At 44.2% G+C, this 13,029-nt stretch overlaps 1 protein-coding gene across 1 annotated transcript; it reads left to right on the forward strand.

Annotated features, from left to right (window-relative positions):
- The first annotated feature begins 12,248 nt into the window (after positions 1 to 12,248).
- On the forward strand, positions 12,249 to 12,560 carry LOC142663792 (histone H4-like). Its single transcript, XM_075842627.1, has one exon. The coding sequence runs from the start codon at positions 12,249 to 12,251 to the stop codon at positions 12,558 to 12,560; it is 312 nt and encodes a 103-aa protein (XP_075698742.1).
- Positions 12,561 to 13,029: the final 469 nt, after the last annotated feature.

Raw genomic sequence — 13,029 nt, forward strand, 5'->3', positions numbered from 1 at the left:
ATATATTAGAATACCCCAATAAATCACCCCATTTTAAAAACGGCACCCCTCAAAGTATTCAAAACAGCATTCAGAAAGTTTCTTAACCCTTTAGGCGTTTCACAGGAAATAAAGCAAAGTAGAGAGGAAATATACAAATTTCTCTTTTTGTTTGCCGAAATTCATTTGTAATAAAAAATATTGTGTACCACAGAAGGTTTTACCAGAGAAATACAACTCAATATTTATTGCCCAGGTCCTGCAGTTTTTATGAAATATCCCACATGTGGCTCTAGTGTGATAATGGACTAAAACACCGGCCTCAGAAGCAAAGGAGCACCTAGTGGATTTTGGGGCCTGCTTATTTTTAGATTATATTTTAGGCACCATGTCGAGTTTGAAGAGGCCTTGTGGTGCCAAAACAGTGGAAACGCCCCAAAAGTGACCCCCATTTTGGAAACTAGACCCCTCAAGGAATTTATCTAGGGGTATAGTTAGCACTTTGACCCCACAGGTATTTTGCTATATTTATTGGAGTTAATCTGTGAAAATGAAAATCTACTTTTTTTCTGAAATAACAGACATTTTTAATATTTACAAGGAATAAAGAAGAAAATTCACCCCAACATTTGTAAAGCATCTTCTCCCGATTACGGAAATACCCCATATGTGGTAATAAACTGCTGTTTGGACCCACGGCAGGGCTCAGAAGGGAGGGAGCGCCATTTGGATTTCGGAGCACAGATTTTGCTGGATTGATTTTCAGTGCCATGTCGCGATTGCAACCCCCTGGAGGGAACAAAATAGTGGAAACCCCCCAAAAGTGACCCCATTTTGGAAACTAGACCCCTCAAGGAATTTTTCTAGGGGTTTAGTAAGCATTTATACCACACAGGTCTTTTGCAGAATTTAGTAGAATTAGGCCGTGAAAATAAATATAAACATTTTTGTGCACTAAAATGTTGAATTTTTTCATTTTCACAAGGGCTAAAGTAGAAAAAGTCGCCCTAAGTTTGTAACGCAATCTCTCCCGAGTACGACAATATCCCACATGTGGTAATAATTTATTTTTCTACTAGAAATTAATTAACTTTTGCAGGACTGATCTTTTTTTGCTTTTCCATTTTAGTTATTCACTCCCCGCCTTCCAAACGCCATAACTTTTTTTAATTTTTCCATGAATTGAGCGGTGTGAGGGCTTATTTTTGGCAGGACGAGCTGTAGTTTTTATTGGTACCATTTTTTGGCAGATTCAAATTTTTGATCACTTTTTATTACATTTTATTTAGAGCTTTGGTGGCCAAAAACAATGATTTTGGCGTTTTAAATTCTTTATTTCTTACGGCGTTCATAATGCGCTATAAATGACAATTTTATTTTATTCTGCGGGTCGGTACGATTACGGCGATACCAGATGTATATAGTTTTTTTTATGTTTTGCAGCGTTTGCACAATAAAATCACTTCCTTATAAAATAATTTATTTTCTCTGTCACCATATTCTGAGAGACGTAACTTTTTTCTTTTTCAGTCAAAAAAGCGGTGTAAGGGCTTTTTTGCGGGACCGGTTGTAGTTTTCATTGGTACTATTTTCGGGTACATGCGACTTTTTGATCACTTTTTATTTCTATATTTTGAGAGGGGTGGTGACCAAAAATAATAGTGATTCTGGCATTGTTTTTAGTTTATTTTTTTTGTGGCATTCACCGTGCGGTAAAAATAACATAGTTTTATAGTTTGGGTCGTTACGAACGCGGTGATACCAAATATGTGTACTGTTTTTTAACGGTTTCATTTTTTTCCTATAATAAGAGACTTATTATATGAAAAAAAAAATCTTTTATTTTTACACTTTTGTAAAACATTTTTATTAACTTTTTTTTTATTTTTTATTTACTTTTTACACTTTCTTTTTTTACCTGCAGCTCTGATCGCTGCTACAATACATTACACTACCTAGGTAGTGTAACGTATTCCAACTGTCAGTGTGACGTCACAGTCACTCTGACAGTTAGTCTACGAGGACCAGCCAGAGGCTGATCCTCATAGGCTTGCATACATGGCAGACCCGGAGGCCGTTGTCTGGCCACCGGGTGCCATCACAAGCATCAGCAGCCCCCACAATTGCATGGGGGCTGCTGAACTGCTACAAACCCTGTACATGCAGAAATCGCAAACGCAATGAGCCGCTGATCGGCAACTAGTGGAGTGTCAGCTGTCAGGGACAGCTGACCTCCCGGTTCCCGATGCACACTGTCGCCGACACTGTCACAGACACTGTCATCGACAGTGTGCATCGCGAACGGCAGTGACGTCCTGTCACTCTGACAGGAAGTCTATCAGGAGGCTGATCCTGATAGGCTTCTGTACATGGCAGACACAGAGGCCATTACTTGGCCTCCGATCGCCATGCTAGCCAGCTGCAAACCTCACGATTTCATCGTGAGGTCTGCCGATGAGCTAGAAACCCCTGAATGCGGTGATTGCAATCGATCACTGCAATCAAGGGGTTAATTGCCGAAATCAGCGGAAATAAGCCGCTGATCGGCATACAGTGGAGTCTCAGCTGTCAGGGACAGCTGGCCTCCCGGTTCCCGGTGCACACTGTCGCCGACAGTGTACATCGGGAACCACGGAATAACTGTACGTCCCTGTGCCTTAAGACACTGGCCACATGGACGTACAGTTGCGTCCTGGTGCGCCTAGGGGTTAAAGTCAACTTGGGTAAATGTGAAATGTAAAATGTTTCAGCTCCCTCCTCTGCTACTAGATCATTGACATCCATCACTCCCTTCATGTGGCCTCCTAAGTCTATTAAGGTTTTGGGTGTACAGATTCCAGCTAAGCCCGACCTTTTATATCCTCTTGACTATATTTCGTTGCTATCTAATATTAAATCACAAATTTCAGACTTTCTTATACTTCCTAGATGGGTCAGTAGAATATATTGAAAACCTTTATCCTGCCCAAAATTCTCTACATACTGCAAACTGTAGCTACTGAACTTCCTAAATCCCTCTTTACCCATCTTCAACGTTTATTTTCCTCCTTCCTATGGAACAGCAGACGTCCCAGACCAGCTTACTCCCTCCCAACACAGAAAAAGAGACACAATCCCTGATATTTATATGTATTATAAGGCAAATCTTACTTCCCGTTGGCTGGATTTGGTCTCTCCATCTCCTGTTCCCATACTTGGGAATATAGAAAGCTCTTAGGATCGCGAGCCATCCCTGTCTGTGGAACTCAAAATTAATTCACCAGAAACGGGATGTACTCTGTGCTATTACTGGGGCCCGATTAAGGTCAACTTAGACCTGACGAAATCTTTAAGCACGAGTGATGTGTCCTCACCTTTGATGCATATTGGAATTATCGGATGAATTAGTGGACATCACGGCTCCCTGGTCTCAACTTCTCAGGTCCCATATTAAAGACATTTTTTTCCGAGGTTCTCTTATAGACATCTCTTCTTTGTTACCTGGAAGTGACAATATGAAACTAACGTTTTTGCATGGTTTAACGTGTAGACAAACTGCATTTTATACCTTCTCCACTTAGATTTGGCTTGAGGTGCAGTATCATCAAGGAGTTTCTCCAACCAATTCAAATTTCTATGTCCCATATTTACTCGCTATTTCTTTTACAGAATTCTGGCCCAAAACCGGGCGATGTAAGAGAATGGAAGAATGAGCTATTCACATAGTTTGATCTTAAAACCATCCTGCCTTATTCAGACTAACGTAGAATAAGTCCATGTGACGGCCATTAAAACTACGGCCGCCACACGGACGAATGTATTTCATTGGCGCCGTTCACATAGCCATTGTTTCAATGGACCGCGTTAAGTGTGTAAAGGCCGCGTTCGCTAACCGCAGACCCCTTTCATCCTGCCAACGTCTTCGTCCCCGGAGATGCCAGCACATGCGGCCGTCCTGTTCTGCAGTGATCAAAAGGGTGCGCGCGCGCACGCTCATTCCCGGCCTTAAACGGCCAGCGAGCGCACATGTTAATAATTAACTAATTACTCCCAGATCACCCTAAACTATAAAAAATGCCCTGCCCTTTCACTCCTCGCCTGAGCGTTGTTTGTTATGTCTCTGTTAGTCTTGCAAATAGTCCCTTTGCCGCATCCTTTTCCCGTGCCCTGCTACGTCTATCCCGTGCTGTATTTGTTCCTGTGCCATCTCTAGTGTCGTAGTCGCCTTGTTACTGCTGACTTACACCACAAGTGGTGTCATCTCCTACATTTTTCATCTCCTGCCGCCAAGGTCCCATCTGTGCCGTTGCTACTGTCTGGACTATTACAGGTACCCTTGTGCTCTGACTTTATATTGACTTGGTACTCTGTTCTTTGGCCAGCTGCTACCCCGCTACGGCGGTGCAGCCTAGTGGGTCCACATACCCACAGATTGTGACAGTACGCTCAGGCCATGGACTCCGCTGGTCAAACCAAGACCATGACGAGATCAGAAGTAATGCGGGCGGATATACTAGACCTCTGGTCACAACAGGACCAACTCCTCCAGGGAGTGAACATAATTGCACATCGGCTGGATATGCAAGCTGCAGCCATGGCACATGTTCCTATTGCTACTGCTGTTCCTCCTATTACAACTCCTGGCAGCACCGATTCCCGATTCTCTCTGCCACTACCTCCTCACTACGACAGAGACGCGAGGACCTGCAGGGGATTTATGAACCAATGTCAGATCCACATGCTAGAGCATTTCCTTGGCACAAGGATTGCATTCATATTCTCTCTTCTTACTGACAAGGCCCTGGCATGGGACAACCCCATCTGGGAACGTCAGGGAACAGAGATAGTGTTTTCTACAGACTTTTCGCACTGTATTTGAGGAACCTGGGCGAGTCCCTTCAGCAGCTGCATCCCTGCTGACCCTTCACCAAGGAGACACCTCTGTGGGCGAGTACGCCATTCAGTTCCGTACCCAGGTGGCAGTGCTGTCCTGGAACAACGATGCCTTTGTGGCTACCTTCTGGCAGGGTTTATCCTCTGATATCATAGACGAGCGTCTGGTGAGCAGACGCACCAGGTCTCTGCCTACCTGGACTCCGGGTCCGCGGCAAACCTCATCCAACAATACCTAGTGTATCAGCTCCAGTTGCCGACTGTTCCCTTGGAGACATCTCTGGCGGTTGCCTCGGTGAATGGACTTCCTCTGCCCGAACCCATCGTGTCTGAGACCAAGCCACTGAAGCTCCAAGTGGGAGCTCTTCTTACCGAGCAGATTACTTTCCTCATCTTGCCCTTCCTGGGCTACATCATCTCGGATCAGGGTCTCAAGATGGATCCTGAGAAAGTAAAGTCCATTCTGGAGTGGCCACGTCCTCAGGGCCTGCGGTCCATACACCGTACAAAACTTCTACTGGCAATTTATCCGAAACTTCACTTCAGTGACGGCCCCCATCTCTACCCTTACCAAGAAAGGTATGAACGCAAAGGTGTGGACTCCAGACGCAGAATCAGCATTCAATAACCTCAAGAATGCCTTCACTTCAGCCTCGATCCTCCATCATTCTGACGTGTCTCGGCAGTTCGCGTTGGAGGTGGACGCTTCTTCTGTTGCTGCAGGTGCGCTTCTGTTCCAGAGAAGTCTCAAAGGAAAGGCAGTAGTATGTGGCTATTACTCGAGACTTTTCTCCTCCGCAGAGCGCAATTACACTATTGGGGATCGGGAGTTACTGGCCATCAAATTGGCTCTGGAGGAGTGGAGACATCTGCTGGAGGGCACAGCTCACCCCATCCTGATATACACCGACCACAAGAATCTCACCTATCTCCAGTCGGCTCAACAGCTAAACCCCCGTCAAGCCAGGTGGTCGCTGTTCTTCACCTGTTTCCAATTTGTGTTCCACTACCGTCCCACTGACAAAAATGTGAGGGCCAATGCCCTATCCATGTCGTTTGAAACGGGGGACACTGTGGAGCCCCCTCAATATATCATAGACCCAGCCTTCATTGTCACTGCCAATCCTTTGCAAGTTAGAGATATCCCTCCGGAGTTGTCCTTTCCCACTGAATTTGTTTTTATGGCTGTGCTGCTGTTTTCCTGAATGTGTGTAAAAAAAACTGCCCCGTTAAAAGAAGTGTGTCTGTCGTTTTTCATAGTTCTAAGTAGAAAAACGGCTCCAAAAACGTCCGTAAAAAATGTTTGATGCTTTAAAGACGGATGGAAACCAGGGGCTGATTTCCCTTGAAAACAGCTTCGTATTTTACAGCCGTTTTTAGTTTGTCGTGTGAATATAGCCTTAGTCCTAAAACGATCCTCTGCTTGGTCCCCTCCCCGGACTACAAACCGTTAAAAGCATTGTTTGGTCACCTGGCTGGTACAAGGAGCTAAACTGCTTATTTCCCTACACTGGGGGTACATAGAAACTGTATAACTAATGGACCTTTTCCTGCCAATGTTGGATCGAAGGAGGTTCTAAGAAATTTTTCGGTGGGAATCTGGTAATAGACTAAAGCTCTTCCACACATTGGACAGGTAGATTAAGTATAAAAATGTACAGGATGGGACTTCTCATACTCCTTCTCTCGCTATCTAGACTGATTGTTTTATAACCTGTGTGCTGTCCTTCCCACCTACTCATATAGCGACATATGATGATATCTCTTTGGCCTAAAGGCTTGGGTATTCTAATTCTATGGTTATTGGCGCTACATATTTACCTTCCTGCTACTTCTAATAATCTTCCAAAACAGACGACACCTTGATTGGAGGTCACCCTCCGTCTTTTTGTTTTGTTTCCATTTCTTTTCATTATGTTTTATTAAGCGGTCTGGTCTCGTGCGCATTTTGTACTCCGTACTATATAAAATATATGTCTATTCAATTTAGTTTTTTGTATTTTTACTTTTGCTTTTGTTCAACTATTGTTATTGGTACATAAGATTTCTTAGCTACACAGGCTTTTGAGATATCATGTGTTTTTTAAGCCGCCCTGCGGGGTTAGCAAATGACTTTGTGCTCGATTGTTTGTCTATTTATCTGTAATAAAAAAACGTTTTAATAAAAATAGAATTGAAAAAAAAACAAAAAAACTTGGCGTATGTAAACGTCTGAGCCACTGGGAATGCGATGAAAGAAATAAAGGTTGAAATAAATCATTATCTCTAGTAGTATTCTGACATTTCACATTCTTAGAATATAGTAGAGAATCTAACTGATCTAAGACAGGGACATGTGCAAACATTGCAGCGTTCCTGGCCTAAGCACTTAAACCCTAAGCCCCCCAGCACGCAGTCCGTAGCCCGCAGCCCACTTGTTCCCTGATTCGGTCTAAAGTGAGTTCTGTTGAATGTCAGGTTACTGCGCTTTTCTATGAGATGAATCATATGTTCTGGTGGAGCCACTGAGCAGCGAGCTCTCAGCTTATGTGCTCATAATTCAACTTTCCCCCTTTCCCATAGAGCACCATCTATGGGGTGATGAAATGTGACACTTGTTTCAGTGATGAGGATATTGCTGAAATCTGCAATAATGTAGTAGAAAAGTAAGATGGTTCAGCAGCATAAGTACCTTTCTTATGCAGCAACCTACTCATTATTCTGCCTCCACACAGTAAGGTATCCTTTCACACAAGGTTACACGTTAGGAATTGAACCAGGAATCTGCATAGAAGACTCTCACTGTTTAGGCACTGGTTAAGTACCACACCACCCGCTCAGGTTATTCTCTAGAAGTTTCTTATTGTTCCCATTAGACCAAATGTGATGGTCACTTCCAGCAGGAATTAGAACGTCACCTTTGGAAGAATTTGTGACTGGTTCTCGACAGCAGAGGTAGTGCACTGGTAAAGTTATCTGCTAATGAATTAGAGGAGTCATGGACATGCAGGTTCTATCCCCAGGATCTCCTCCTTGTGTCACCAGCCTTCAAAGTGCTAATAAGATGTACAATTTCTCTTGTTGAAAGTCTGATTACTCCTGATTTTTAAAGAGTTGATAAATGTGGTATTGTGTATCTGCAGTCCAGCTGGCTCACAGCTTGTGTGATCTGGGTTGAGTGCAGGGATCACTGCTAAACAATGTGGGTTCTAATCCCCATGTTGTCCTCCTGGTGACCTTGGGGTGCTTCCCCCTTCCCTAGGTGCTGCCTATGGAGTAAGGGTTATGATACTGGATTGAGTGATGAGTTTATTGGCGAAAAGTTTCGCTAAGTACAGCCGTCTCGAAAAAGAGACTGCTGTATATGTAACATTCTGCATATAAGTAACCTTCTTAAGCAGTGACAATCTCATTGTGCTGCATCCACACCACTAAGGAATGTATCTTTTTTGGACTAGGCCACACACCAGGACTTGAACCAGAGACTACACAGAAGACGCTCACTAGTTAGACACTGCTCATGCACCATGCCACCAGCTCAGGTTGTACTCTGGACTTTCTTATGGTCCCCATAATACCAAATGTATTTGTCACTTCCAGCAGGAATAAGAACACGTCATCTTTGGAACTGTCTCTTGACATCAGAGATAGCGCACTGGTAAAGTTCTCTACTGATAATTTAGAGGATTCAGAAACATACAGGTTCCATCCCCTGATTCTACTTCTTGTGTCTCCAGTCTTGAAAGCACTTAAAGCTGTTGTACCCCAATGTGATCTAATGGTTCTTTTGTTGAAAATTTGATTACCCCTATTTTTAAAGAGGTGATAAATTGACATTGTGTAGCTGCGGTGCAACTGGCGTGGTCTGAGTTAAGTGCAGGGATCACCTCTATACAACATGGGTTCTAATCCCCATGTTGTTCTCCTGGTGACCTTGGCCAGCTTCCCCCTTCCCCAAAGTTTCTCCTATGGATTATGATACCTGTTTGAGTGATGAGTATATTGCTGAAATCTGCAATAATCTACTACATGAATACAGCTGTCTAGAAAAAGAGACAGCTGCACAAGTAACTTTCTTCATATAAGTAACTTTCTTATGCAGCAACATACTTTTTGCACTGCCTCCACACCACTATAAACACCATCCAGCAAAGTATCTTTTTTGACTTAGGCCACACATCAGAAATTGAACCTGGGCCTGCACAGATGACAATCTCTGCTTAGACACTGCTTAAGCACCATAACACCACTAGCTCAGGTTGATCTCTGGACTTTTTCATTGTCCCCCATAAAACCAAATGTCCATTTTTTACTTCCAGCAGGAATAAGAACATGTCATCTTTGGAAGAATTTGCAGGCAACTCCTGACAGCAGATGTAGCATGCTGGTAAAGTTCTCTACTGATAAATTAGCAGAATCAGGCACATATTGGTTCTATCTCCAGGGTCTCCTCCTTGTGTCTCCAGCTTTTGACCAGTTTAGGTTCACAAGGTGAGGGATTATTTTAAAGGAGAAATTCTTTGCCCTGTAAAGCATAAGCTGCTTGACAAAATTGTTGGAAAAACATATGAACCCAGGCACATGGGCTAACTCCATAACTGGTCCAGGCACTTAATCCCAAAGCCACCATACTGTCATGCACCCAATGTGATCTAAAGTTTCTAATGTTGAAAGTCCGATTACCCCTGTTTTTTAAGAAGTGAATAAACATGATGTTGAGAAGCTGCAGTGCAGCTGTCTCACAGCTTGCGACATCTGAGTTGAGCACAGGGATTGCTTTTGTCAACGTGGGTTCTAATCCCCACATTGGCCTCCTTGGGCAGCTTCCCCCTTTCCCAAGGTGCCACCCATGGAGTGATGGATTATGATACCTGTTTGAGTGATTTGTATGTTGCTATAATCTTCTATATAAATACAGCAGTATAAGTAACATTATTCACATAAGTGACTTTCTTATGCAGCAGCATACTCACTGTGCTGCTTCCACACCACTATACACACCACCCATCAAAGTATCTTTTGGATAAGGCCACACATCAGGATTTGAACCAGAGACCACACAGAAGACACTCACTGGCTAGACACTGATCATGCACCATGCCACCAGCTCAGGTTGATATTTGGACTTTCTTATTGTCCCCATAAGACCAAATGTAAACATCACTTCCAGCAAGAATAAGAACATGTCATCTTTGGAATAATTTGCAGCTGGCTCTCGACAGCAGAGGTAGCGCACTGGTAAAGTTCTCTGCTAACAGAAGAGTCAGGAACATGCAGGTTCTATCCCCAGAAAACTTGTATAAGTAAGGAGAATGCCATCTACCACACCAGCGGCACGCAGCAAGCTTCAAACCCAGGTGCATGGGCTGGCACTGTAGTGTTACTGAACTCAGCACTTAACTGCTTCTTTATAGGGTGCAGGAGTCCATATAAATCAAGTAGAAAAATAAATGAGACCATTAAATTACAAAGATGTGATATTATTTTTAGACACAATTTTGATGCAGCCATTATCAAACAAGAACATTTTTATTATTTCGACATGGAAAGAAAGCCAAAAAACAGGAGGCAAGATAATAATTTTAGGCACAACTCCAAGCAGTAAAGCTCATATAAAGTGCCTATAGTTCCCCTCCCCCATCACTTTCATTTATTAATTGTTCTTCTTCACACACTGTACAGTCGTTTATATTTCCTATTCTTACTAAAGATATTTCACAAATATTATCCAAGAAAATGGTGTCAGTAACATCTAGAGAAGCCGAGTAATTCATTAATGGAAAACTTCTAAACCAACTTCCTGTAACACTTGTTGGAGCCGGGTCACTATAGATGACACAACTCAGCACAGTTTCGAGACTGACACAAATTTTGGTTTTCCCAAAGTTTGCTGCTTTAGTGTTTATCGATCGTTTAGGCCCCATGCACACAACCGTAAAAATCATCCGTACTTGCGGACAGTAATTACGGTCCGCAATTACAGACCTATTCACTTCTATTGACCACGGACAACTTCCCATATAAGTGGCTTCTTTGCTGCCCTTCTTGACACCAGGCCAATCTCCAAAAGCCTTCACCTGACTGTGCGTGCAGATGCACTGACGCCTGCCTGCTGCCATTCCTGAGCAAGCTCTGCACTGTTGTTAAAACTGATCCCATAGCTGAATCCTCTTTAGGAGATGGTCCTGGCACTTGCTGGACTTTCTTCAGTGCCCTTAAAGAGGCTCTGTCGTCAGATTTTGCAACCACTATCTCCTATTGCAGCAGATCGGCGCTGCAATGGAGATAAGAGTAACATTTATTTATTTTTTAAACGAGCATTTTTGGCCAAGTTATGGCCATTTTTATATTTATGTAAATGAGGCTTTCTAAAGTACAACTGGGCGTGTTTACAGTAAAAGTACAACTGGGCGTGTATTATGTGCGTACATCTGGGCGTGTTTACTTCTTTTACTAGCTGGGCGTTCTGACGAGAAGTATCATCCACTTCTCTTTAGAACGCCCAGCTTCTGGCAGTGCAGACACAGCCGTGTTCTCGAGAGATCACGCTGTGACGTCACTCACTTCCTGCCCCAGGTCCTGCATCGTGTCGGCCACATCGGCACCAGAGGCTACAGTTGATTCTGCAGCAGCATCAGCGTTTGCAGGTAAGTAGTTACATCGACTTACCTGCAATCGCTGATGCTGCTGCAGAATCAACTGTAGCCTCTGGTGCCGATGTGTCCTCGCCCGTCCGACACGATGCAGGACCTGGGGCAGGAAGTGAGTGACGACACAGCGTGATCTCTCGAGAACACGCTGTGTCTTTGCACTGCCAGAAGCTGGGCGTTCTGAAGAGAAGTGGATGATACTTCTCGTCAGAACGCCCAGCTAGTAAAAGAAGTAAACACGCCCCGATGTAACACACACAATACACGGCCACTTGTACTTTTACTGTAAACACGCCCAGTTGTACTTTAGAAAGCCTCATTTACATAAATATAAAAATGGCCATAACTTGGCCAAAAATGCTCGTTTTAAAAAAAACAAAAAACGTTACTCTTATCTCCATTGCAGCGCCGATCTGCTGCAATAGGAGATAGGGGTTGCAAAATCTGGTGACAGAGCCTCTTTAAGCCTTCTTCACAGCAATTGAACCTCTCTCCTTGAAGTTCTTGTTAAAGTTCGTCTATGTGCAGCTAATGATCCACCGCTGACCAGTGTGTGCGGAGTCCTTGTTCCCTACTCCTTGTAAAGGCAAACCAGGCGCAGCGTGTAGGGTGGGGGAGCAGGTATCCTCCGCCTGGTGTGAACACAAGCGCAGGGGAATTCTACTCTTATTCTGTGAGGTCATGATCATCAGCTGTAGTCCTGGTCACCGTTGTAAATCAGAGATCTAAACCCATTAACACTGTATCTCTTTAGCTCCAGCTTACAGGATGTCTGGTCGTGGTAAAGGAGGAAAAGGACTCGGAAAGAGCGGTGCCAAGCGGCACAGGAAGGTGCTCCGTGATAACATCCAGGGCATCACCAAGCCTGCAATCCGCAGTCTAGCTCGCAGGGGAGGCGTCAAACGCATCTCCGGTCTCATCTATGAAGAGACTCGCGGCGTCCTGAAGGTTTTCCTGGAGAACGTCATCCGTAACTCCGTCACCTACACCGAGCACGCTAAGAGGAAGACCGTCACCGCTATGGACGTGGTGTACGCGCTCAAACGCAAGGGCCGCACTCTCTATGGCTTCGGAGGTTAATTCCGCTCCTGCTCAGCTCCATCTTACACAACACAAAGGCTCTTCTCAGAGCCGCCACATCATCTATAGATCAGCTATGATGTCTGCTGGTGACCGCTCGTTTATAATCTGAGCAGCGACCTTTTACTTCTATATACACGGGGGTAGGTGCTTCAGTATCACGTCGGTCTTCCAGTGAGGAGCCGGATATGTGGTCCTCAATGTGTGCCCTAATAGCGTGTTCTGTATTTACTAAGCATTGCCGCAGACTCATTGTAGGACTTCTACCTTGTAGTTTAGGAACTGCTCTCATCCGTACATGACGCAGGGATGGAATCTTAGTATAAACACCTGGGATGATGGTGGTTATATTCCATGGGGACGCAATTGTGAGAAACCTCTGGAGCCCAGCAGACAGTTATTGACATGGACGACTGGAGTAGTCGTACTATTGTGTCCTGCACAGTATAGTTAGTGCACTAATGAGGAC

This window comes from Rhinoderma darwinii, chromosome 11, assembly GCF_050947455.1.
Source record: "Rhinoderma darwinii isolate aRhiDar2 chromosome 11, aRhiDar2.hap1, whole genome shotgun sequence".
Lineage (NCBI taxonomy): Eukaryota > Metazoa > Chordata > Amphibia > Anura > Rhinodermatidae > Rhinoderma > Rhinoderma darwinii.